The following is a 27,252-nucleotide window of genomic DNA, read 5'->3' on the forward strand; positions in this document are numbered from 1 at the left end:
ACTTAAAATTATTTTCATCATCAATTAAGCTGTCAGATTTTTGTTCTTGTTGACCCCCCCATAAAAAAGTTACAAAAATAATGAAAAAACCCTGGAACTCACAAAATAGCTGGTTTTATCCAACAGTCTCAAACCCAAGTATCCTCAATTTACATTGATATAAAACAAAGAAAAGCAGCAGATCCTTCCACTTGGAAACAGCAAATAATCAAATAATTGTGTCAGCACTGTTTAGTAGATTCTGTCTCAACTTTTATGCAAATTTGAGGCATTGCGGTCAATTGAAGGTTTTCGCTGAACAGTTGCATTGACGACTCAGCATGTTTTGAATGCAATAGGCTGTAACAGAATACATTTTAATGAGGGCATTTTTTTAATACATGTATATGAACAAACATAATGAAGAGGTGTTCAAATTACAAAATACTTTCAGAGTGACAGTGCATAAAGATGTACTGCTTGATTAATGGGAAATTGCTGTTTTTGAATTGCTCAAAAGATTTCATGGATTGTACATTGTACGTAGCCATATCAAATGACAATGGTAACAATAATAATGTCACATTATGAAGAATAAACCCACTACTGTTGGCCAGTTGTTCCAGGAACAGCTGGCCAACAGTCTCCGTCCAATAGCTAAGTCTAAAAGTACATGTAAAAAGACCGGGATGTTGCATTCACTCCTGAATTGATGTGAATGATTCGTTCAAACAGTTCATTACAACAAACATTAAAAATCATGTACAAATATTTAATTTTGGCAATGCTACAAAATGGAGCTTAATGGAGTTGAAACTTGTGAGTACAATACCAGTATGACTGTCTCATACAAACCTTAATAAAATCCTCCCATTGTCTTCATCAGCAAATCGGAGCTGGCTCAAGTGTTATCATAAAAATATAAACACATTTGGATTAAGCTTTCTAATATTTTACCCTGCAGATTAAAAATTGGAAACAGTGTTTGTGAGACAAAAACACTTGTCTTTCAGGGATCATGTGATGTGTGAGTCCTTCAAACAGACAACTGGCTGGGAGGAGGGGCTTTAGGGATCGGAAAGACCACTTTCTTCCTGAGTGAGAAGGCTGGCTGAGGCATTTGCTTTTTTTCCCCAGTAAAGTCAGTCCTCAGGCTCACATCTGCGTTCACTTTTGTCAGGATAGACACAAGGTCATACCCCCTGGGAAAAGCAAAAGATACAGTGAAATGGTGGCCTAAAAAACTGCCAACTTAAAATTAATTATTCTCTAATTTTAACTATCATATATCACATAAGTACCTAAATACAGGTGGAGGAAGTATTAGAATAATTTACTTGGGTAAAAGAAACAATACCACATAATAAAAATACTCAATTACAAGTAAAAGTCCTGCATTTAGAAGTAAAAGTTAAAGTACTCTTTATGCAGACTGGCCTCTGTCAGTGTTATATTTTTATATTATTGAATAACTAGTATTGATAACAATAACACTAGTAGTTTAATCTATAATCATTCGTCATATATTTATCATAAACATCATCATTTATCATGTTTGTAAAACTGAGAAGTAACTGTAGCTGTTTAGTAAATGTAGTAGAGTAAAAAGTAAAATATTTCCCTCTGAAACAAAAAAATATGAAGTATAAAGAAATAAAATGGAAATACTGAAATCAGTAAGTAGTAAGTACTGAAAAATTGTGCAGTAATCCTGTAAATGAACTGAAACGTTCCTTTGACACCAGCCAACAATATCTGATATTTAGTTTCACTAACCTGGGCACCATCTGGACAAGGTTTTGGCACAATGACTGAATAAACCAGGTGCCATTCTTCCTCTCTCTGAAGGAGACGCACGAAGGAACGGTGGCCATCGCCTGCAGGAAATCAGCATCAGTTGGGATGGAGTCTTTTGCTTCAATAGCATCACTACAAACAAGACTTCGTGCAGGGCCATCAGCCTCGATGTAGACAGCCCTTTGCTCACTGGTGCCCTGGCAAGCCTGGATGAAAAACAGCTTGGGTTTTTCTGCCAAAGAGGGGCACTTTAAGCCATTCAAAGATTCCATCAGCTCCATGAGCTTGACGGTCTGGCCATCCACGCCATATACCCCCCCATCGTTGCCATGGCTAAGAACACAGCATACCACACAATCCATCTGACTGTGGTCTCTCCTGCCGAGATCCCGCAACACCGACAGCATCTTCTCGCTCGTACAGTCATGCTCTATCTTGATCTCAAAGCCCAGCCACATAAACACTTCACAAAGACACCCTGGAAGATACACTGATAAATGTAAAGACACGCAAGCGTGCAGCAACAGCATGACCATATATAGACAGAGCAGGGCTTGAATACATACATGTTTTCATCTGAGATTTCCAAAATGAATTAAACGTAAGCTTACTTTCATCAGCCATGGTCCCTTCCCGATTCTTGAGAGTGGATGTAGTGAAGTTGTAGTTGTTTATTATCAAGCAGATACCTCTCTTTGCTGCAGTCATGGGATATATTCCCAAAACCTACAAAGATAAATCCAAAACACAGTTTAAATAATTAAAGGCAAGACTGGATACAGTGTAATACTTGCACTTATGATACTATTATGTACTGCACAGGCTTTGCCAAAAGTTAAATGTTCAAACAATAGCTTTACACAGCACGTGAAGAGCTGTACTAGGGAGGCCCCTGACGAAAATTAGCCTGATCACTACAAACGACTTGCCACAGAGTGAACTTGGGGCTTTTGGAGCCCCTGAGGGTACAGGACTGGGGAAACTGTCCATTTTGCCATGGTGGTAATTCAGCCTTGAGCACATGTACTTGTACTTGTATAACTAAGAAGAAATAAATCACACACCTCATTGTTTGTGTTTGTAGTCTGAAACGTCTGCTTTTCAGAGAAGCTCACGTTTTCTTGGGACGGCATCAATTCCAGAGGGAGAGAGAGGCGATCGAGGGTGGAAGGGCAATAATTTTCCACAAAGATGAAGAGATGAAAATGATATTTTAATAATTAAAAGGTCCATCATGTTGTGTCACTACTGCTTACTATGGAAAATATGCATAATGACCTTTCAAGGAGGCACAGCTGCTTGTTTCAGTGCTTAAATCCCTGAGTCCATGCGACAGGGCCCCACATTCATCTTCACTGTGAAAATCTAGGGAAAGTAATAAAAGAAGTTTCAGAAAACACCAATCCACTGCACTGCACATTAAAAAAGTTTCAGTTGTAAAACATAAAATCCCAACTCAGAACTCACCTACAGAGGTGTTTGAAGAATTCATGGAACACTATGTGTAACACAAGAGAAATAAAAAATGATCACTGGAGACAAAGAAATGTCGCTATTTTTCTTTCATCGTCACGTATGTGTGTGTGAATTCTAACAGTTTCTCACCTGGGCCCATAATCCCAACGCTTCAAAGAAGAAGGAAAAATGAGCGTTAGAATTATAATTCTCAACAAAATGGTTAAAAATACAACATATGTTCACTGCAAGGGAAGTGAGTACATTTACATATGTATCATTTCTGCCACTTTAAAAAAATTCCACTATCTAAGTTTTGTTTTTCATTATGAACTTATAATCGCAGAATTATCAGACCCTTTGTCATAATTATGAGAGAAAAACACTTCTTAATAAAAAAGAAAAGTTAGGTATTAGTTTTAGAAATTGGCTTTCACAATGAAGATTTTTATTATTTGAAAAAAAAACATTCCCACCCACTCTTACAGAATGATTGTTTTCATAGAAGCAAAGCACAAGATGGTTAGTTTAGTTAAGTATTTAGGATAGAAACATTTTTTCCAAAATGAATACACAGTATGATGGACTGAAGTCACTCATGTAAACCAGTAATAGAGATAAAACCAGGTATCCAGCGTTTTTTTCTACATGTAAATACACTTAAGAAACAAGACATGTTATTAAATCTCGGTTTACCTGGCCTCTCAGTCCTTTCAGGATCTAAAGATAGAGGGACCTGATAAAGAACACAGAAAAAAACAGACATTGCAGCAAATGCCTATTGCAGAAAGAATAATGTGGCATGTAGCTCTGCAGTGATGTGACGATAACATCATGGTAGGATTCTCTCAGTGCAACTCAGACAGATTCAAAGCAGTATCAACAACTGTACCTGGTTTGGTTGACAAGGGTAAGTATTAGACCTAGGTTGACCTATCTGTTGAGGTATAGGGCTTGTTGGAGGTGCTGTGATAAAAAAAAATGATACAAGTAAACCAATAGTAACGTGCTTTACATACAGATTAATCATCATAAATTAAAAATCAGGGTTAATACTGTTTAAGGTTAAGGGCTGTTTAGGAAAGGTGGGGGTTGGGGTTTGTAAAGGGAATAAATGTGACTCAATTAAATGTCCCCTTGAGAGACTTCATGGAGGACCTGCTGTTTCCTGCGCTATCGTCTTTACCTCAATACTCCTTATCTGCGCATTTTTTCCCTTCCTGTCCCTGCTCTTCCTGCTTCAATCTGCCCACGCCCTGCACCAGTACTTTTGAGGTCTGAGGTAAACTCTTTCAAAAGTAAACCTGCTGTCTCTAAAGTCTGCTTTTGTGGTCTAATTGGAAGTCACATTTGGAATGAGAAGTTTCTGTAGCCTACCCTGCCGTGATTTGAACTGGTTGATCTTGTCTTTCAACATGGGACAGACTGACTGAATAATCTTCTCCAGTTCGTTTAAATTAGTGTCACTGAGGAGGTCCATGTGCTCCATCTCCAGGAAGACCTCCAGCACAGTCTGAAAAGTTAAGTTACACATAATTTTTTCATTATTAATATGATGCATACTTTACAAAAGAAGCAGAATTCATATGTAGGTGTGCATCAGATATAGTTAACTTCATTAATGATTTAAAAATGTCTTTATTAATTAAATTAAACATGTATGAAGTTGTAGGACTATTTAGAAAAATATAGTTTGTACGTTTATGACTATGGCTGAGCGCCTAAACAACTCTACATCAAACTATTCTCTTCTCCTCAAACATGGGTTTGAAACATTGACAATTTGAAGAAGCACTCACAACCTTTTCCTCCAGTCTTCTACGTGGGAGCATTGTGTTTAACAAGAACTTCACATGTTTCAAGTCATCATCAGTAATCTCCTCAGACAGGCTGTAGAGTAGCTTCCTGGAAAAATAGGAAAATCCTTCAAAGGAAGTAAAACTATTGAGTGTTGTCAGAGTAGGCCTGGTGCTTGGCTGGACATACGTCACCATAGTATGTCGCTATTCTGAGGTCATCTTTGACTACATTTAGCACTGAGGATGCACCAATCCCACATTTTCACTCCTGATACAATCTTCGATACCTACAGTAAATATGGGATTTTGGTGGGTACCAGGCCCTGATTCAATTAACAGTAATCCTTATTTTTAATAAATAAAAAATTTGTATCTAAATCAGAATGAATACGCAACTATTTTGATAATTGTCGAATCGTTTAAGTCATATTTTAAGCAAAAGTGCCAAAACAATTCAGTGGTTCCGGCTTCTCAAATCTGAATATTGGCAGGTTTTCATAGTCTTCTACAATAGTAAACTTAATATATATGAGTTTTGGACTGGTGTTTGGACAAAACAAACCATTTTTTGGTTTGAGGTAACCTTAGACTCTGAGAAAATGTGATGGGAATTTTTACTGTTTTCTATCAGTAACAATTCAAATTTATCAAGAAAATGATCTGCACACTAATCAATGGTAAAAAAATAAACCATCTTCTATGTATAATGAAACTGTAACTAAATACTTCATACTGCATTATATTTTGCTTGTGAAAAATAATATTGTTCTAAGGTTGATTAAATTGCATTAATGTATAACGACAGTGACTAAGTAACAGTTAATAAAATGAATGAGTCACATCGTGGCCGATATCTATGGGCTCAAATGAGGGTCAGCAAGATTCAGAGGTAATGAAATTCAGATATAATTTCAAAGTCTCTGGTTGTATCAGTAAATCTGTGGGGAAAAAAAGAGCTGTAGACAGAATGTGTAGAAAAGATTAGGCAATGTCTAAATGAAATTTGTGCACAAATTACATAAGAAATGAAGTTACACAAAGACTACAATAAGAAAAAATAAATTATTTTGTGTTCAGCTGAGTATGTAATTAAAGTGTATTTGATTAGAAGCAGAAAACTGTGTTCAAAGTTCCCACAGTGAAGTTGAAAGTGCACAGACATTAAAGTTAAATGCGCAATTTTTTTTTAACTTTATTCTCTACAAAAGCAGGGACAGTATTTGCACTTGCAATTTAAACAGTAAAATATGGGCAGCCCACCTGTAAGGAGAGATAAGGCTAATGGTTGTAGATTCTCGGTCAGTCAGATTGAGGTCACGGACCAGACGGGTGCGTTGAATCGTGAGGAGAAGCTCAGTCAGCAGGTGTGGTTGCTGATGTGAAAGATAGTCTTGATCCGCCAGACGAGAGAAAAGGTCACTGGCTGACTCCACAGAGTTCGGGTTTCGGCCCAGAAGTTCGGTGCAAAGAAAGGCTAAAGCTTTTACCTCATCCTTACCCAGGGCCTTCCCTACTTTTAACAGCAGCCTCTGAAAATCCATCTCCTGTACTAAAATCAAGATACAAGATTAACTCTCTCAGATGTCTGGTTTTTCTGGAGTAACAATGTGTAGTACACATCACACCAGTCTTTTCTCCCTCATTTATTTGCACATCCACAATTTCACATAGTGAAAATGATCACAGATGATGCTTTTTGCCAATTTGTCTACATTTTACCCCTGGACCGATACTTTTCACCTTGTATATGCTTCCTTTAGGCAATTTTATCTGGAAGCACCACATAAATTGCCATTGCTATGCAGATGACACCCAGCTGTGTTTGTCTATGAAGCCAGATGTCTTAAAGACATAAAGGCCTGGATATCCTGTTATTTTTTAAGTTAATATACTTGGCCCTTAAACACCTCAGAAAAACATTATGCAGTCATATAGTTACTTTGGATGGCATTACCTTGGCCCCCGGTTCTACTGTAAGGAACCATGGGGTCATTTTTGACCAGGACACGCGTCCCGTGCCTCACACATAAAACAAGTCTCTAGGACAGCCTTCTTCCACCAGCGCAATTTTGTGAAAATTAGAAACATCCTGTCCCAAAAGAGTGCTGAAAATCTAGTCCATCCATTTGTTACCTCTAGACTGGACTACTGTAATATAACTCTGCGAAAAGCGTTTTGTTGATCCAAAATTCTGCAGCACGAGAAATGACAAGAACTAGAAAAAGAGGTCATATTTCTCCCGTGTTAGCAAAGAAACTAACACGATTTTACAGGAAAATCCTTCCTGTAAAATCCAGAGCAGAATTCAAAATCCTTCTCCATATGTACAAAGCCCTTAAAGACCAAGCTGAAACATATCTTAAAGACCTCATAGTACCCTATTATCCCATTAGAACACTCCGCTCTCAAAACGCAGCCTTACTTGTGGTTCCTTGAGTTTGTAAGAGTAAAATAGGAGGCAGAGCCTTCAGCTATCAGGCTCCTCTCCTGGACCTGCTCCCAGTTTGGGTTCAGGAGGCAGATATCGTCTCTACATTTAAGATTAGGCTAAAAAAAAACCTTCCTCTTTGATAAAGTTTACAGTTATAGTGAGTGCCAGCTCAGATGAGCCATGAACCATCCCTAAGTTATGCTGCTCTGGACCGGGGCTGCTTGGGGAACTTCCATGACGCAATGAACATTTCTTCTCTTCTTCTTCTTTTCTCTCTCTCTCTCTCTCCATGGATTTACATCGCACTGCTGCATGTCTTTTAACTTTGCGTCTTTGTCTCTCCCTAGGTTAGTACTTCTCCTCTCTGTCCTCTCTCTCCCTGTCCTCTTTCCGCAGCTTTGATTTCGTGCTATATAAATAAAAAATTGAATTGAATTGAACTGGTTTTGCCAATAGTTTTGGCACCTCTGTGTGTGCGTAAGAGAGGAAGCGTGTTAAGAAGTTATCACAGAAAAAAGATAATTAGGGCCCACCAGATGAATGTCTTATCTCGAACAACAGGATGATCCCAGTAGCAGGGACTAACTGTCTGACGTGCAGTGACACAATCACTTCTGCACACTTAAACAACTCCCTCAATGTCACAATCTCTATGGTCAAAAGGTCTCATTAGATTTTCTTCATAATTTATCGACAGAAACAGATTTGTCTACTCAAACCAAACATGTGGCGCAGTCTTACTTGTTGGGAGGAGTTGTCAGCAGATCTGACTGAATAGGCTTTTTTGTCGTCTACTTCAACATACTCGAAGCACCGTAGGCAATAGCAGACTACTGAAATATATTGGTTTTTAAATCGCAAACCCGAACTTCACCTGAGAGACGCAGCTCTTGTCAAACCCAGTCGACAGATGCGGAAGTGCTAAATCGAAAGTAAAAGGGAACATGTGCGCCAAGCCCCTATTGGATCCTGTTGCGTAGGCGACACCAGTGTAGTGCACATGCTCGTATTTGGAAACCGAGAGACTTTTGCGGTTCTGGACTTTAACCCCAGAAACGGGGACCGTTTCCCAAACCACAGCGTGCAGCGTCTGGATAGATTCGCCAGTGTCGTAATGTCGAGCAACTTGTCCTAAAAGCAGTTTAATAATTCATATAGGTTCAACTATAATCTTACTATGAATCACGCTGTGAAATGTGTGGCCTAAGCAAAAAGGAAATAAGCTTTCTAAACTGATGTCCACGTCGATATTTGCTTGATTTGTCGCCATTACCCCGCGGGTACCGGTGTTGTTCTTTAGGTTCAGGGTGTGTAACTGTAATTTACACGAAAAATTGAACCTACCATTTGACGAAGCGGTCGAATTTGGCACTGATAAAGTGCCCAGAATGCATGGACATATTCAGGGTCAAATGTAATTTATTCAAACTTCGGGTTTAAATAAAAGATAGATAAAAGAGAGTTCACCTCTCACTACTACCTATAATAATATGGTGATCATTACAGTATTACCAAACTGACGGATGAGATCACACACTGTACTCCAGCATTTTCTACATGTAATGAGTTGCACTGTTAATACTGAGGTCTTGTATCCTCTAGACCCATGAGGTATGGCCCATGAGATGACAGGAGATTTTGATAAAACTTCAGTTCATTCATTGCTATGTGTTTTTAAAATCCTTATTTTGTTGTCCCCAGCTAATACAAATTAAGGCAAAGCTTTATTTACAGGTCTTTACCATTATTTGTCTGTCATTTACTACCTAATGTGCTGTACACCATAGTTTGGCCACTTATTTATTCATTTTTTGTGAAATTTGCTGACTGATAGTGTATATCGGTAGTCAAGGATAAGCAACTTGTAGCCATGATACATGAATTTATTGCACTTATAAGGAACAACAATACAGATAAATTAACAGACAAACAGGTAATCTTATAATCTTATAATCATTTTGACAAGAATGATATTGTTCATACTTTGTCACAAAAAAACGTTACTTTTGATAGAGACATATCACAGGAACATATGATAACAAAAATAAAAAAGTGAGGGCACATCAGTTTTCAATCAGTGTATTAAACTTTAGGTAACTATAGAAATAATACTGTTATTCATACAGTATTACCAGTTAATACACTGGGATGAGAGTGTATCAAAACAAATTACACACAAACTATAAAAAAAGCTCAACAATTTCAAGTCAACTTAGCCTACTTTTTTCTTTGGGAAGTGGTCGTAATATAAAGTGATAATACACTTCAAGGTGTCCTGGTACAGAGAAAAGTCGTACCAGCTGGTATCAGGACACTTTATTCTGTATTAACACTAAGAAAATATGTCTATTATAACAAAAACAAAACTCGCTATTGAGAACCCTGCAAAGGCAGAGACCAGTTGCTACATGAGGATGTATTAAGAACTTTTCTAATTTATAATTTGATAAATTTAGATATGTAATTTAAAAGTAGCTTCACAACACCAAATTGTGATTTACACTAGAGTCATAGTTAGTTAGTTATCGCTGCTCTGCTAAGCTACGCAAGTTACCTTTTTAGCAAGGCTAGTTTAGCTATTTTTCTCTCTATGCCTGGATTTACTTGCTGCCTTATTTATACAGAACACTATCTCCGGCTGGCTTGACCTAAATTGGCTTTCTCGCTTTAGTTAGCTTGACCATTTCGTTTGGTTTTTAGCAGGGTTTTGTTGTATTTAACATCCCCTTGTCTTTGGAATTATACATTTCTATCGAATAAAAAAGATATAAAGCAAAAATAAAATGAAATTTCAGGTCTGATTCCTGAAAATATTGATAAAGATTATAATCTTGAAAAATATGATTAATTATTTATGGTAGTGTGTGTTTGATTTGGGTTTGGCCTTCAGGGTCTTGATGTGTCCTCTACGTCTCACCCTGACACTGAGCCATGCCTGGGAGTTCACACCTGAGCTGTTGAACCTGAAGGATTCTATGGATGGGACACACACACACACACACACACACACACACACACACACACACACACACACACACACACACACACACACACACACACACACACACACACACACACACACACGCAGAGAGACAGAGAGAGAGAGAGACAGGTAGAGCTTGATACAACATTAATGGTAAAACAACATTTATCCATTCAGCCACATCTTCTATAAAAAAATCTACAGAAACTTTTGGAGATTTTAATGCGCCATATTCAAAAATATAAGAGAACGCTGCTCTGTCACCACTCATACCCAACCACAGTACCACAAGCCACTATCATGTCCGCAGCTCTGATTTAAAGTTGTACTTAAACTCATACACTCGTATTCATGAAAGGCCACAAAGACTGGAGTAAAGGGAGGTTTCAGTCCTGCTGAGGGTTCATGAGGTGTACAGTACGCTTAGGGTGCGCGGTGATACTTCAGGGATGTGAAGTAGGCACTCTCGTTCCTCAACTGATGAGGTCCACTGCTTCACCAGGGGGCTCACCAATGTAGAGTTTGGTGTCCCAGATTATTCCCGCTCTTGATTTAGGTAAATTAAAGTGAATGGATCCTTTCTCTTCAGCCATCTGAACTTGGCCCTATGAGCTTCAGAGAGGGACCTGCAGCAGCTCCGCCATCTTCAGAAGCTTAATTGTAATGGAACTGGAAGGACTCCTGCCTTTATCCACATCTCACTCTTCAGAAGATTCTCCTTGAAAGAAGGCAACTGGACTTGTTGCTATACTTTAGTGTCTCAAACCAAAGCGAGGACCATGTCTAACCTCAGTGTGAATGGGCAAATGCAGGTTATCTGACAGGAAGATGAGGCTGCCAGGTGTTTTCACTTCTGCTTCACAGTTATTGCAATACTTGCAGCAAAAGTGAAAGCAGAATTTTAAATTCTGAACCATTAAAGACATAATTTACAAGGTTTTCATGGCAGGTAATTTGTGCTAAAATATCCATATTTAAGAAATGTTATATTTTGGAATAGGAATTGACAGGTCTTCTTTCATGACATTTACATGTGGATATCTGGAGTTTGATTTCATATTTTCTGACATACCAAATGCACATTTAGCCCCAAATTCACTGCAGCAGTTGGAGCTAAAATATTTTCAACACATTAATTAATATTATTTCAGATATAAAGGATCACATTTGAGAGGCTCCACTTAGGGATTTGAGAGAGAGTACATCAATGAAGATTCTCAGTCATTCAGGTTGTAGGATGTAGACGTAAACTGGAAAATCCAGTTGCCTTTGACTTCTGGATATTGAGAAAGTGTAACTATTGTCATGTGCGTGGATGAGATGAAAAGATATCAACATGATTACAACATACATTACTTACTGTGCCTTGAAAAACTTACTCCTAAGTCTTGAGGAACAACAAATCTCACTAGTATTTTTTCTCCACTACCAGAGATGGAAGACGTATCCACACCCCTCGGTTAACTTAAGATGCGGAACCACTAGTATTATCAGAAAAATTTACTTAAAAAAACAAATGTAACAATATTCTTACTGTGCAGAAGAATGACCCCTGTAAATATTCTAATATTATATAATTTGATTATTTTTACTGATGTGTTACTGATGTGTTAATGGGTAAACAGCATTTTTATCTTTATTAGTTCATTTCACCTACTTTATATCCTTTTGGGTAGTTTAATTTATAGCAATGCACCATTTAATAATAATAATAATAATATTAAACCTAGACTAGCACTGACATTATGAGCTAAAGCCTAACACTGAGATAAATACTCTCTCCTATCTGACAGGTGTGTGTGTGCCTGTGTGTGTGTGGTTGAACACTCACTGTCGGTAATGAGGGACTGCACCGCGGTGATGTGTCTCCGTCCCAGGCCGTGACTCCTGGACAGCACGCAGTCCACATAGATGTCCCAGAAGACCCGGGCCAGGTCCCAGAACAGCGCCGTGTGTTTGCTGTTGCTTGACGACCTGAGGAACACCATCAGGTCCCAGAAAGCGGGCACCGTGTCAGCAATCCTCGGAGAGCGCATCTCCAGCAGCAGCGCCGAGGAGGAGTCCCAGCACTGCGGGTTCGCCCGGTGGGCCGCCAGGGGGTCCACCTGACCCGGCTTCTGGCCCTGCAGCGGCACGGCACACATGCAGCTCAGCACAAACACTATGGCCAAAGGTATGTTCAGGAGCACTGGGGCCATCTGCAGAGGACACAACACAGCCCGGCTGTTTCTGTTGATTTATCGGTATCGTCTGGTGACAAGATTGAGCAGCTTGATTTTAGATGACCGTTTAACAACTCAGAAAACTCTAAAAATCACACTAATGTCTCCCTCAACAACTGTTTTTTTTTTGAAGGTGAAATAACTTTTGACGTTCTGCATATGCTGACGAAAAATAAGGCCAGTCCGAAGACTTAAAATGACACATTTTCCAGAAGGCTCCGTCTGCAAACGTACAGCTTAACACTGACCTGTTTCTTTGTCTGTGATTTATGAAGTATGAAAGTTGAAAATGACTTGCTAATGACTCACCTTGGACACTCAACAGAGTTAACAGTAATAATCTGCTCTGCTAATCCAAATATGAAGATTATGCCTAAATATAAATAATAATAATGATATAAACTTTACCTAAATAGAGACCAGTTAGACTAATTCCAAAAAAACAATGTACTTACCACTAAAGCTGGGTGGACTAACAAGACTATAATGTTGATTGATATCTGTTGGCTCCTAATTGACGTCAGTGTCTCCCTCCTTTTTGCTCACAGTTACTGTAATGCTTGCTTTTAGTCATTGGTACCTTGCTTCATAGGCTTCTGTAATTATTTGATTGTATGTGTTGCGTTACTTTCCAGGTAAAATACACAGATTAACATGTTCTGGTTATTTAATGGATTATTTATGGATTCTTGTACACTGACAGAAATAGTTCAACATCTGCTGGAGCAAAACTAACTGTTGAATTACCCATTACCCTTCCTCGCTATCATACTATCCAAAAATAAGAAAATTTCAGTCAAATAATTTCTCAGTAATGCATCCCTCAGATTAAGATCCTGCTCAACAAGAGAAACTGTGTTTTACTTTTCAGTCAGCAAATAATGATTGTTTTTATTATTAATTTTCATTCTAAATGTGGTGATTATTTTTGCCATTAGTCTATTAATTGTTCTATACAGTGTCAGAAAATAATTAAAAATGTGCATCACTGTTCCATGTAGCCCAAGCGGACATCTTCAGATTTCTTTTTTAATCCGACCACTGGTCTAAAACCCAAAGATATTAAGATACAAGCAATCAGACCTCAGAAACTTGGTTGGTGGTTCTGCTTTCTGTTAAAACAAGCTCAATGATGAATGGTTTTCCAGAGAGTGGGGCACGAGTTACATTTCTATGCTTTTACTGAAATGTCAGACGCATACTTGATCTCAAATGCAATTACTTTCTCAGTGAGAGGCCAACACTAAAATGTACAGGGTGTTTTTCTTACTCAGTTAGTCATTCTTCTGATGATGCAGAAAAGCAGACTTTACCACATTTTCTGCTGCAAGGCCTAAATTATAACTTTTACATGAATTCCATTTTCATACGCATATTGAAACACAAAATGTAATGTTAGGATGCCTCTAGACAGGAAGTGAGGCAGTGAGGTACAAATAATTATTATTAAATGAGAAATTATTTTTCTTCAGTGGGAGCTATGACGAAAAAAAATTTCTGAGACAGGTCCACAGTGATCTTTTCTCCACACACTAAACAACCTGGTCATATTAGTGATTTCCCAGTCAGGCGTATTTGTACCCCAGGGGGTACTATTGCAGTTGCCAGGGGGTGCGTGGACTTTGGAGTAGCACAGTTAATCTGGAAAAAATAGGAAGCACAGTTTGATTTAAAAAATATATTTACCTAAGCATTGAGTCAGCTGTACCATCTAAACAAATTTGTTTGAATTTGTTGCAGTTGAGACTGCATGAAAACTGATAGCATGGGAGTAGAGAAGTTCAAACAGTTAACTAAAAATAATAAACAGTTCAAATAGCTAAAAGTAATGAATAAACAATTCAAAGTTATCTAAAAGTAATGGCTCAGCAGTTGAAATAGTTAGCTATACACACTCCGCCGAAACGGAGCAACATTAGTATAAATGGTATTTTAATGCAGTCTGATGAATTTAAGTCCAATATTCAATATCTTTCTATCACTGGTTTGGTCTCCACCAACTCCTGATGGAAATACTGAGCATTTTAGCTGCCAAATGCTCTACTATGATCAATTGCTAGTTGGCGACTTTGCCATTGCCATTTGGTGCTAGAAAGGTAGTGTACAGTTTATCACAGCTTTTTCAATGGAAACTGCTGGAAATGACGCTGCTGAGAGCACAGCTGGAGGAGAGAAAACCAAAACAATGATCCAAAATGGATTAAAGGCTCAGGAGCTGACTTGCAAGGACCTCAAAGTTTTTTCTCCGCCAGCTTCTTACTATAAATGATGCGACCCTTCAGGAACACACAGTTGTCTACCAAAGAGCAGTCTGGGTTATCTGACCTGAAATATTTCTGTGTTTCTGTTTCTTCTTACTGGTTTGAAGGGGTCAAGAGGATCATAACTTCTTTATCATTAAAGGAAACACTGAGCCATTAGTCTCCATATCATGTGTTTGTTGCCTAATATTATGTCAAAAAATTAGACCCAGTCCAAGCTACATTTTACAAATGTGTAAGCAATTATTTTGAGTTTACTACACGGTGAGAGATATATTTTAAATGTTTGAGGTTGAAAACGCCTACGTCAGCATCCTGGTGACTTTAAAACCCCTGAAAACCTTGGGTAGTATTTTTATGGAAATAATTGCTCACACATTTGTAAAATGTACCTTGCACTGTCTGACCTGATGATAAATGATATTATGCAAAGAAGGCGATTACTTGATACAGAGTCTTATGCCTCAAACTTTCCTTCCTAAAGATGAGATAAAGAGGTTATGTTCCTCTTGACAGAGTTCAGGAAGCTAGCATTATCACTCCTTGCACCACACTCGCAAGACCTCAGAGAAGAATGTCAGCACACGTAGACCTCTCCTTGCTGCTGTTTGTTTTCATCAGCAAAATTCAGGCTGAGGAACCTATGACCATCCTGGAAGAAAAGGGCTCTTACACCATCAAGCTCCCCGAGGCGACCAACTTCTGCATGATCTCCAGATTTGTTGGTGAGCAGAAGCTTGTTTTGTGGAACACCTCCGGACTCTGGTCCCAGAACAACACAGTACCTGAAGACTTGAAGGAACAATGTTCATTTATCGACAGGGTGAATATTTCTTCCAACATAATCCACAACCTGACTCATTCAGACTCCGGCTTGTACCAGGTGGAATGTTGGACAAAGGGGAACATGATACACAAGAAGAATGAGAGTCTTACTGTTTGCAGTCGGATACATGAGATGAGAAGTGTCCAGGGGACTTTTGGAAGAACAGTTGACCTGGAGTGTCAGGGAGCAGCTGATAATCTGACTGTTCAGTGGCTCAGACATCAAGGTGGAAATACACAAGAAGAGAAATGGACAAGAGTTTCTAGTGACAATAAAAAATCCCTGATGGACAATGAGGAAGACAGATTGCAAGTGGTGAAAAGCACATCCACTCTCCGTGTATCCAATTTCAATCGTAAAGTCTTCGGTCCTTACACCTGTCTGGTGATGAACAAACAGCGCTGTATTAGCAGTCACCCTGTAACTATTATCATCCAGTCAGAAGTTATCTATCACTCAGTAGGGGAAACGGCTATGCTTAACTGCACTGTCAACAATGCAAGTGATGACCAGCTCCTATATTGGACCGATCCCAGTAACACAAGATTACAAGTCAAGTCACCTCAAAACTTGTCGGACAGCTTCAGTAACTTCACCAAACAACAGCAGAATGTCTCCTCAGTAAATCCAGATATAAACCGGAACATTCTGGTTTTGTCGTCGCTGTCGATCAATAGCACAGGTGTGTACATTTGCGTTAGGTCTTACAGCTGGGCAAGTATTTACATGGTGGTGTGTCCTACATTTGGCCCGCCTGCAATAGAGTACTTTTATGATGGCGATATGGTCACTCTCGAATGCAACCACAGTATGGGTCGAGAATACCGGCCCATTTGGTTCATGAAAACGGACCATGCAAAGGGTACGGTTGTAAAAGTCAATCAGTTTTATGGAAAACACTCAACTATCAAAAGTAAGTTAAGAAACAAAGTTGAAGTGTCTATCTCTAATGACAACATGGTCCTCTCTAATGTCTCAATGGAAGACAGAGGGGAGTATTGGTGTGCACTTGTTGACCGAAATTCACAATGTATATTCACAGCCAAAACCCTTCTAATATACAGAGGATCCTTTTGGTTGTATATCACCTCCAATGCACTGAGGTCCTTACTGCTGGTTATCCTATGTGTTGTCGTACTCACTGTGAACTACACCACCAGGAGAAGAGAGCAGCTTTCAGATATCTGAGAGGGTTAGACTCCTTCATGAAACATTCCACGAAAACCACACAGACTAACACCAAAAACCACTAGGATTCTTTCAATTTGTTTCCGTTTTAAATAGTGATTTGCTTTGGGGATATAGTGCTGTATGTATAAACAGTATAATAGTTCTTTTCTGATTTGCAAAACAGCAGGATGGAGTTTTAATTTAACAGACATCTTTCTGAGGTAAAACTGCACAGGTCGCTTAAAAATTCTACTAGTTGAGTATGACTTCTAAGTAAATTACGATTCGGTTTTGCACTTGAAAAAAAACATTTAGGTGGTTTAATATTTAAATCTGTGCTTTACCTTTTTTTACACGTTTACTAATATTTTATTTTGTTTTATGCATTTATCATTGATTTGATTAAATTCTTATGATGTGTGTGATTTTTCTTTAAATTTCTAAGTAAAACAAGAGTTGTTTTTTATGTATAAAGGATCATATATACTTCATCTTTATAATTCTTATCATATTTATCTCATGGAAATCTTGTTTTGAATTTTTTTTAATCAGGGATAAACAGTCTTCAGGATAAATGCCAAACACGAATGACTGAAAATGTGCTCTTCCAGACTCCACGTATATCACGCTATATAGCTGAAGCAGAATGATGTGTACTTAGGTATCTGTTTTTTTTTTCTTTTATCTTGAATTTTATTTTAAAATCCAATCAGTGGTTTTATTTAGTTGTGATTTATATTCATACGAGCATCATTCCAATATTTTTGTACAAAAGCACACATGCATAAGACATTTATTATTCATATTCCTGTGTTGCAATATATATAATAAAATGTACATGTTGCCAGCATTTCCTTGAGATTTATGGAGAAACAGATCATGACGGCACAAAGAATTTAAGTTCTCATTTCAAATGTTGAATTAATTAAGGGTCCATCAGAACAAGGAACCAGGGAAAGTCAACAACTACAGGAGCAGAACAAACTGAAGTCCCTTATCTCTTATGGAAAAGATACAGAGTGATACTTATGAACATATTTAGATTAAAGTTTAGGTTTAGAAAGCCACACACAAAAAAATAGAATTTTACAATTTAAATACTAAATATACAAATTAGTATTATATGATCACCAAAAACTGACAACAGAGTACCACAAACACACCGTGAATCCCTGTAGAAAAATGGTACTACTGGGGAAAGACACCACAATGTGAAATACAGTCAACAGTTTGATTAATACAACTTGCTAAATTTCTGTGAGAATATTATAGGATAGCACAGTCAGACATTTTCTTATGAGGAAATTAATGACAATTACAAAAAAGGTGCCTAGTTCAGTGTGTGCAGCATAGCTTTAGCCATCACTTTTCTTAGTCTTGGTTAAACACAGTCATGTTATTACAATATTTTTGTTAAAGGAAGTTTCACCTTCTGATAAACTGCCTGTTGCAGAGACTTAGATGAGAAGATCATTACTACTCTCATATCTGTGCATTCGAGAAGCTACAGCCAGTTAGATAACTGTTAGTCATTAATTTATTTATATGTTATATCTTGTTTAAACGGTACAAAAACCAATGTTTTACGGGGGGTTATGTGTGACTATTTCTTGGTCGGGTGCAGTGACTTTCTGGAGTTGAGCTCATTTTTACTGTACAGACATGTGAGTGGGATCAATCTTCTCAACTAGCTCTCAGTGAGAAAGCGATTAAGCAAATTTCCTAAAAAAAATACTATTCCTTAAAGCAGCTAGCACAGTGTCTCTTTAGGAACTGTCAAACATATTTAGATGAGTAATTTTTAATAACACTCTGAAAGGATAAAAGCCTTACAAGTAATGACCACGAACAATGCAGTAATATATGCGGTCGTTAAAAATATTTTGAAGTGTGGTTGACACTAATTGATAAGATGTAACTTTACGCTTGTCTTAACATTAATTTTACAAAGTCAGCTACACTAAATTACTGTCTTAATTTTTTGGTCACTTTTGCCATATGTCAGAGCAGTTATACTCTAGGAGACAGAATCAGTTCAGTGAGGAAATGACGGCAAAGCACATTTAAAATTTGTCAGTAGTTTATTCATCGGTCCAACTGTACATTATGCAGTGAGAGAGGGACACCAGACGATGAGTAACATGGAGGATTACAACAATGCCAGTGCTATGGCAGCACCTGGAACACACCAACTATCAGCTGGACTGAAAATAATAGCCCTGCACAAGGAAAGTGTTCAGGCCTCAATATGTACAGGCACCATACAGTGTGTGTGTGTGTGTGTGTGTGTGTAGGTGTGTGTGTATGTGGTTGATTAAAAATATCAGGCTGAATGAAAAACACACAAAAATGATTTTCAGTTCCACAGCTGTAAAAGGGTGCTCTCTCATTTTTCATTGGAAATATTAATTCAGTTCTTTTCTTTTTTTTAATTTTGTTTGTCCATTCGTAGTTAGAGTATGTGTAAGCGAAATGAAAGGAGACGTGGGAGTGGCCAGATACAAAAGATCAGCTGATTAGCAGAGGTTTTTGTAATTCCATGTCTACATTGATATCGTTATTACCCAGACTTTTGTGCAATATCTCTCTTTGCATAGTAAATAAAAGTTAAATGTTTTTGTTGTTGACATGCACCTATCTTTTGTAGCATATTTTTCTTGTGGATTTTGGGGACTCCCATATAAGCCCACTATAGTGATTGCATGCAGTGTTGCCAGTAGAGCTGAACTTGATTTCTACTAAGAGTTTATGAGAGCAAAAGGCTAAGCCAGTATAGTGGGTGTTGATGAGGACTGTTTAGTGAGACCTGGCTGGACAGGTGAGTGCCTGCATGGACAGACTTCATGCCCTCAGCAGTGGGAGAGGCACCACTGGCCGCAGACAGAGGGGAAAGTGCTCTGTGTGCAACAACATCCGTATGTTCAGGTGATTGGTTCTTTGGCTTTTGAGTCACTGTTGAAGATACTTCAGGGGGGAAATCTTGTTAATCTGACATTGATCTCAGTCCGAATCCCTCTAGAACTGACATGCTTCTCCTCGACACCACAGCTGCTCTGTCCGCTGGAGTGAATCTAACCGTTGACCTCTGCCCGGACAATCCCAGCAGGCTTTGCAGCATGCGACTACAATCTAGGCCAAAATCATAATTGCAGTTTTTTTTTCCAACAACATTGCCAAAAACACCCGCTATACAACATGCTAAGATAAAAAACAAAAGCAATTGATGTCCTTGTAAAGTATGCTGATAATTCCAAACCTGAACTCCTTATTTATGTACAATTTTGTGTGTACGCATTCACTATGTGGTCTGCACTGCCTTCCTTATGGGTCCTCACATGCAGCCTTCTTTATTCATCTACAGCTCCTAAATGTGAACTATAGGAGCTGGGTTGGGTTTTTAACGAGGTTATCTCCTCCATTGGTTAATTCCTTTTTTTTTCCTCTTTGTATGTCCTTTGCGGTATATTCGTAGCTTTTGTAGCCATGCAGGGCCCTGTAAAGAGGGCTCTTCATGCCGGGGGGCCAGCAAGCAGCACGCTTTGTGCGGATAATCATGCCAGGTGAGAGAGTGGTGTGGATTCCGCCTGAACGCCTGTGCACTGGCACTAAAAGATGGAAGAGGAGCTCTGTCACACTAGAGATCAGGGTGGGCTGGGGATGGAGGGTTGTTACATGAGTGAAGTGAAGTTGAAAAGGCTGCATTTTTTATGTCACTACGATGGAATTTGTTAAAATGTCCACTATGTCTTTTTCAAGTAAATCTAATGCCAAAGATCAGCAGCAATAAGTGCAGTCCAGCTGTCAGGTAGCCAACTAAGGAAGCCTTGGAGGAGTCCATCTGTGATTGCCATCTCTCCCTGGGTTAAATGGCTGTGGCATTGGGGTCGTATCGCCGTTTCTTCACATTTCTTATGAGGAGACAGGAAACAGTAGTCAGTGTCTGCGATAATGACATCTGTCAACACAGCTGGTGCAACCTGGACAAGCAACCGCACTCATCTCTTCAGTTCACAATAGTACTCACAAGCAAATGCTGTAGTTCTTTAACTTACTGTTGTATTCGATGAAATGAAATGAAAACATTCACCGTTGTTATCTGTGCAATTTTGGAGGACTTCCAAGATCAAAATGCTGAAGACACTGAAGTGAGGAAAGGCTGGTCCATGTTCGCCGGTTTAACCTTGACTGCAGAGACAGTCAAAGGTACTTATATTCACAAACTTTTATGTCTCAATTTATGATGATGTACAGTATGATAAAATGTTTTATTTTTTATTGCAAGACCATGCTGAAATCCAGCACAAAGAGATTATTTGTATCTGGGATCCCATCTCTATCCACTGACCTACATAAAAGCTTTTACTGAGCAAAAAGACAATAAAGTCTACTTACTCAAATAAGCTATTAACTGAGTGAATATTGAAGGTCTGTGAATATAAAAATCCTCTGCTGCCTTCTCGCAGACAAGTGCTGACCGGCTTGTGCGTGCAACATCAGTTTACAAGGTGAAGAAGTGTAGGAGACGGGTCTCATTACCAGTTTTGATGGGAAAGACATTAGTTCCACTCAAAACATAACCATCTGGGAGGAAAGAGCTAACATAAAATATACTACTATAAAGGAGGGAAAGAGGAGACAAACACATAAACAACAACCACAGCAGCAGCAGCAGCAACAATAACTACTACCACAACAGTGGGACAACAACGAATACGACAACAGGAGTGATGCATAACCTCCCCGTACTGTGGCTTGTTGTGGGGCTTCTATCACTCTTTCATGCACCTGTTCCAATAGTAGGCCAGTTGAAGGTGGCACTATTGCTGTGCGTGGTTCATGCAGTGCAATGCGCTGTGTCTGTACCAGGTCTGTGAAGCAGGCAGCAATGGCAGCTGGTGTGGGCGGGTCCGAGAGTCCTGCTCTGCTCTAGGGTGGAGCCTGGCCATCCAGGTGGGTGTGGCCAGCCATGGCACAAAGGCTGCGACCAACAAAAAGGTCCTGGCTTCTCTCTGTCTCTCTCTCTCTCTCTCTCTCTCTGTCGCTCTCACCACTCCATTTAAAGTCTCAACCTCAAACAGTAACGGACTGAGAAAAAGATCATGGAAGTGATGAGAGCACAACAACCCTGGACCAAATCACTCTGGGTTTGGCTCAGCCTTTGTGCAATGAACTGACCTCCTCCAAATCAACAAGTCAACATGCAGAAATGTTTTGTTTCTTAGTCTTTCTTTCTGTCTTTTTTGTTTTGGTGACAACCATGATGCTTTGCTACCTGGCATGCTTTGGTGGCTGCAGGACTGTATTTGTCATTTACTCCTTAGGCCCATTTTGACTGAGATGTGTAACACCCCTGTTGCTCAAGACATCAGGCTAATCAGCAGTAGACTGGAACTTATTAAACAGTAATCTGTTGTACAATAGAGTACATTTCCTGGCTACACAGAGATATGTTGGAGGCCTAGCGTTATATTTCAGAGGGAGAAGTAAGATTTTAACTTATTAATACAGGCATACACAACCTTTTTTTTTAAACCATTTAGCTGTTGAAAGTATTCATTCCCCTCTGTTTTGTGAGGACCTCTGTTATTAGGTCCTTCACTGAACATGCATGTCAAGCATTGAGCTCTGCCCGTCCAATCAGTTTGAAGTTCTGCTACAGACGCAAAGACAACCCCCAGTGTCTCTCCAAATCACCCTTTACACATCTATACCCTGAACATCATAGACATCCTCTTCAGGAAAAGAGCCAGGACTGCAGGCTGGATGAAGCTGAGCATTTCAGAATACATGTTAAACGTGTTTGTCTCACACTTTTAAAAAAGATTATTCAATATAAAATGCTTAATGTTTGTGTGTTGTCCACCCTGGTGTCCATATTCTGTAGCAGGAGCTCAAACCCTGGTGTCTACAAGCAGCAGGGATGCTAGAGTTACAGCAGGAGAGGCATGCGGCGTGTTGCTTACTTAAAGCCCCATCCAGTCCCCCCCAGCACTATGGCAGCCACAAGGATGGCTCCGGCGATGGAGCCTATTATTAGATTGGTGGCACTAGGACCTGTAAAGGGTTATGGGGAAAAAGACATGAGTTTCTGTGCTCACTTACTGTATCAATAACATGTAACTATACAATGACGACTTCACATGGAACAGAAAACATAACCATAAGTATACTATTACAGTAAAATGACTGAATCTGAAAATGTATTTTGCATGCTTTTCAGCCCCCTTTAGTGTGTAATATGAATATATATGGGAATATTTACAATTATCTTTATGTCAGTAGACGTAGTGATTATCAGTGGTCTGTTTGTTAAGGTTGTGCAGAAATTAGACCCTGGGTATCCATCACTGTAAATGTTTAATTAAACAGAGATTGACAGGTGATGTGTATATGTGGTCTGCAGTATGAGCAGCAGAAAATGTTTTTAGGGGTCCCAGTCACCACACAGCCTACCACTGACTGACAAGCCAGGTCACTAACTGGACACTTCTCAGGACTGTTTTCCAACTAAATGCCCCACATGCCCCAGAAAGGAGAGGATCACAGGAGCAACCACATAAGGACTAAGAATAAGAGAAAGAAAAGGGATAAGAAGAGGAAGAGGGAGGATGGAGAAAGAGGCTTGTAGTAATGGGGAGCAACAGGAAGTGGCAGGAGAGGAGGAGGAGGAGGTGGGGGAGGGGGGAGGGGGTCCATCAATCAATCACACAACACTGAAAACATCCAATCACATGACAATTGTATGGTCATCACCAACACACAAGAAAACACAAAGCCACCGGGACGCACACACGGGCTCAGGCCGGCTCACGAGACCGCCCGCACACTGAGGCACCACTATGAGAGGAAGAGCTGTGAAAGGGTTAAAGATGCTTACTCTATTCCCCACCCTGTGCCTCCAAAAATCACCCCCAGGGCCAGAATGGTCCCTGCTACTGCCCCTATCAGCCTGTTAGTGGCCACGCTCACTGTGCAGAGGGAAAAGGAGCATTATTACCACCCTGTCAAAAACAAACAGCAGGCTTCTGCTTCAGAGTCATGGATGAAGTGACACCGTTCCCTCTGTGACGCTTTCCACCCCCTTAACCAACTCCCCGTGTCCCCTGTAGGCAAACCATCAGGTGTACAACTGAATTGTGCGTTAATTTCATCTTCTAAATCAAACTAAACAAATGTAACACTGCTTTTATGTTCACCTCCGGCTGCCATTTTACATGTGTAATGTCTTTACGGCACGAGTGCCCCTGTGAAGCTCACATCTAGGAATCTGTGCTGACTCAGCTCTAGCAGTGTGACTGAGAATGACAAAATATACAGTATATACTCATACGTCGGTGTGAATCTTTGCTAAATTAAATGAGTGCATATAAATGTGTGTGTTTTATCAATTCTATCAGATGTCAGAGGTTGAAAGAAGTGGAAACCAACCCTTGGGTCCTTCTTCCTGAGTGGCCTCAGGCTCTTTAGGCGGGTCAGGCATACTACAGTCTGTCCCTGCCCAGGTAGTGTCACAGGTGCATGTGGCTTCATTGTTGCACACCTGTACAAACAAGACAGAAATAGATGAGGCGATCAGGGGAACGTAAAAGTTTTAAATAAAGATGCTGACACACTACATTCCCAGCAGCCGTCTTTACATTGCACATTTATAGGTTTTTGTTCACCCACAGTTAACACAGGCCTCCATATAAACACTTGCTTAAGTGTAAATCTGATCATATAGTATGAAGAGTTGATAAAGATAAAACACACTTGTGGAAACTGATCTAGACTAATCGTACCAAAGCTTTATTATGACATTTTAAGCCAAGTCAGCTTTGTAAAGACATTTAATTATGCAAACATTTCTAACAGCAGTCAGAAATAAATCCAACTGGTTGAATTACACGACAGTGGCTAGAGCCACTGAAACCCAGTAGGTCTTTTTCATAGCAGACATTTTGATAAGTCATAGCAGGATATTCACAGGTGTTACTACTAACATTAACAATGTCTCTGCTCTATTCTTCATCGGCCCCTGTAAATCATGAAAGTGTCACAGGGAGGAGCAGGCACAACATCAGTACCCTGTAACCGAAGCAGCTAAATTGAATTCAGCCATTATTAATTTCATTTTTACACCTGTGCTTTTCCTACTGTGACATATCAAAATATCTTTCTTAAAACAGGCTATGGAAAAAATAAGAAGCAAGTTATGAGAGCTACAATATCATTATCATCATTATGGCAAAGCAGCCTTTTGCTACAATGGACCAAAACTGTGTAGTAAATGGTAAATGGTAAAGCACTTTTCTAGTCTAATCAACCGTTCAAAGCGCTTTACACCACGTCACATTCAACCATTCACATACACGTTCATTCAGTGCTTTTCTATACATACACATGCTCTCACACACCGATGATACATCGGGGGCAATTTTTTGGGGTTCAGTATCTGGCCCAAGGACACTTCAACATGTGGACTGTAGGACTGGAGCGGGCCTTCCGGTTAGTGGAAGACCCGCTCTACCACTTGAGCCACAGCCTCCTGAGTAACCGGCGCAGGTATGAAATGCAGCCTCTGTAAATTCACCACTGCAGGTTTTTTCACTCGAGTTGCCTGATTAGACGTCTGAGGACTGCCTGTACAGACTTTCTCCCTCACTCTCCTGTTTGTTGCTCCTGTTTTGTTGCTCCTGTGAGGTCCGGACAACCTACACCCTTATCATTCTTATTAGTCTCTTTCGAGATGAACTGTGCCTCACCTGGAAAGTGGAACAAAAAGCAGCACTCCATACAGGAAGTCACAGAAATATCTACATCCTGTCAGATCGAATCCTGATATAAAATGTAATCAGACCAATCTGTCAGCTCGTACTCGTTTGCATGATGTCGGAGAAAGATGACATCAAGTCGGACGGAGATCTAATCTCCATGCATTGTGCAACGGTGATAGATTCTGCGTAGGCCTGGCTCATCTTGAATGAACCTATTAGCACATAGTTTGGTGACATTGTATATTTCTGAGCAAAGCTCCACCCGCACCTGTGTGAGTGAGCAGGACCTGAGCAGAAGGAGAAGTATCTCAAGACATACAGTTCCTTTCCAATCTTGTTTTTAAGCAGTCTGTAGTCTTTTATTAAATCTTAGTGAAATTTTTTAAAATAATTTTTTTCTTTTTTATAATCTACAGTTTTGATTACACTTTAATGTTGTTGTTTTTTGCCTATACAAAAACATTTTATTACGCTGGTACCACTACTACTATTAAAAAAACAGTTTCATTTCCAGGGAGTGGGATGCAGGAAAAGTTTATGTTTGACAAAAGATGAAAACTGTTTTTGAAATTTTTTGTACAGACAATACAACAGATGTGTTGTTGATGTCTGTCCCAAATTACCGCCTATTGAGAACTGTCAGACCACAATGACTGAGGCGTAATTTGTGGGTCAGTGTACACAAGGACTCACCCCATGGGCAGAGCACACCTGTCCATTAGGTCCGCTGGGGCAGGTGCTCATGTTGAGTGACTGGATGGGCAGACACTTGTGGTCAAGGCACATCATTGACGGCCCACAGGGAGTCCCATCCTCCACGTAGCCTAAATCAGTCTCATCATCCAGAAGGACATGGCCACCACTGGGAGGAGAGGAAGTGGAGAAGAAAAGGGGGAGAAAGATAAGGACAGAGTAGGGGTGAAGAGAGAAGGAGAGGATTGAAAAAATAAACATACAAGGAAGACTGAAACAAAAGTGATGGGAGCACTGACTCTAAGTTTCCAGGACATGGACAGCTATAATAATAGAAATAATAATATCACTAATAGAGTAATATATTATATATGTAATAATATAGTAAACGTATTTACCTGCAATCTACTTGCCCGCTTTTAAGGTTGAGGAGTGTAGTGGTAATATCTCCCTTCATAATGCCGATGCGTGGGCTGCGGCCAATGTTGGTACACAAAAGGTAACCACAGAACACATCACTGTAAAAGACAAGCGAGAAGATATCTGTACAGACGCCAGTGTTTCACTTAATACAAATTATGACTTGTCAGGTCTTTCCCATCTATCACCACTTTTAAATCCCATCTTAAGGCTCATCTTTTTTACAATAAATCCTCTTAAATATACACGACTAGATTTTATTTAATTTAGTCTGATACAGTTATTTAACTATTCTTTTTTCATTTTAATTATTGAATTTAATTTTAAATTTCCCTGTATGTCAACATTAGTTGTTTTTAAATGTGCTCTATAAATACATTGACTTGCTTTACTCAACGGTCCTGTCACAGTAAGCCATTCAATTTGTTTTCAGTTGTAGAGCGCACCCTGATGTTCAAAA

General features: G+C 39.4%; 3 protein-coding genes across 21 annotated transcripts in view; all 3 read right to left on the reverse strand.

Annotated features, from left to right (window-relative positions):
* Nucleotides 1-149: 149 nt before the first annotated feature.
* Nucleotides 150-8,427, reverse strand: casp10 (caspase 10, apoptosis-related cysteine peptidase). Of its 8 annotated transcripts, none has more exons than XM_040149166.1 (14): nt 8,336-8,427; nt 6,291-6,574; nt 5,031-5,136; nt 4,609-4,744; nt 4,124-4,197; nt 3,928-3,967; nt 3,382-3,401; nt 3,244-3,274; nt 3,055-3,141; nt 2,841-2,896; nt 2,388-2,502; nt 2,127-2,266; nt 1,756-1,856; nt 150-1,181 (listed from the first exon to the last, which is right to left on the reverse strand). In XM_040149166.1, the coding sequence occupies exons 1-14, from the start codon at nt 8,405-8,407 to the stop codon at nt 1,016-1,018; spliced, it is 1,428 nt and encodes a 475-aa protein (XP_040005100.1). In that variant the 5' UTR covers nt 8,408-8,427; the 3' UTR covers nt 150-1,015. The 8 variants fall into 8 exon arrangements, with proteins under 8 accessions (XP_040005100.1, XP_040005099.1, XP_040005095.1 ...); XM_040149165.1 differs by having other exon boundaries at nt 1,756-1,982; XM_040149161.1 differs by having other exon boundaries at nt 1,756-2,266; nt 5,034-5,136.
* Nucleotides 8,428-11,852: 3,425 nt separating this feature from the next.
* LOC120801654 (protein FAM237A-like) lies at nt 11,853-13,417 on the reverse strand. Its single transcript, XM_040148824.1, has 3 exons — nt 13,403-13,417; nt 12,276-12,642; nt 11,853-11,908 (listed from the first exon to the last, which is right to left on the reverse strand). Exons 1-3 carry the CDS (start codon nt 13,415-13,417, stop codon nt 11,853-11,855), a joined length of 438 nt encoding a protein of 145 aa, XP_040004758.1.
* A 4,356-nt stretch (nt 13,418-17,773) lies between these two features.
* The window catches only part of LOC120801262 (disintegrin and metalloproteinase domain-containing protein 23), a 33,531-nt gene continuing 24,052 nt past the window's right edge, over nt 17,774-27,252 (reverse strand). For 8 of the 12 annotated variants that reach the window (XM_040148012.1, XM_040148011.1, XM_040148009.1 and 5 more), the window contains 5 exons: nt 26,771-26,890; nt 26,373-26,541; nt 24,352-24,463; nt 22,887-22,977; nt 17,774-20,831 (listed from right to left, as the gene is read on the reverse strand). In XM_040148012.1, coding sequence (XP_040003946.1) covers nt 20,786-20,831; nt 22,887-22,977; nt 24,352-24,463; nt 26,373-26,541; nt 26,771-26,890 — 538 coding nt within the window. In that variant the 3' untranslated portion in view covers nt 17,774-20,785. Of the gene's footprint in view, nt 20,832-20,975; nt 21,109-22,886; nt 22,978-23,800; nt 23,892-23,923; nt 24,027-24,351; nt 24,464-26,372; nt 26,542-26,770; nt 26,891-27,252 lie in introns of those variants that run through there. The other 4 variants (XR_005709079.1, XM_040148017.1, XM_040148015.1 and 1 more) reach the window with 4 other exon arrangements.

The sequence above is a fragment of the Xiphias gladius genome, chromosome 16 (genome assembly GCF_016859285.1).
Source record: "Xiphias gladius isolate SHS-SW01 ecotype Sanya breed wild chromosome 16, ASM1685928v1, whole genome shotgun sequence".
In the NCBI taxonomy this organism is placed as follows: domain Eukaryota; kingdom Metazoa; phylum Chordata; class Actinopteri; order Istiophoriformes; family Xiphiidae; genus Xiphias; species Xiphias gladius.

Bases quoted from the DNA above. Each gene is read 5' to 3' on its own strand.
- casp10 (XM_040149160.1), bottom strand. From the start codon at position 8,407: ATGTTCCCTTTTACTTTCGATTTAGCACTTCCGCATCTGTCGACTGGG. The intron at 6,575-8,335 runs GTGAAGTTCGGG...ATTTTAGTACAG, and splicing joins ACAAGAGCTGCGTCTCTCAG to GAGATGGATTTTCAGAGGCT. The intron at 4,745-5,030 runs GTGAGTGCTTCT...TTAACTTTTCAG, and splicing joins GAAGACTGGAGGAAAAGGTT to ACTGTGCTGGAGGTCTTCCT.
- LOC120801654 (XM_040148824.1), bottom strand. The intron at 11,909-12,275 runs GTGAGTGTTCAA...CCGCATCTTAAG, and splicing joins GCAGTCCCTCATTACCGACA to TTAACCGAGGGGTGTGGATA.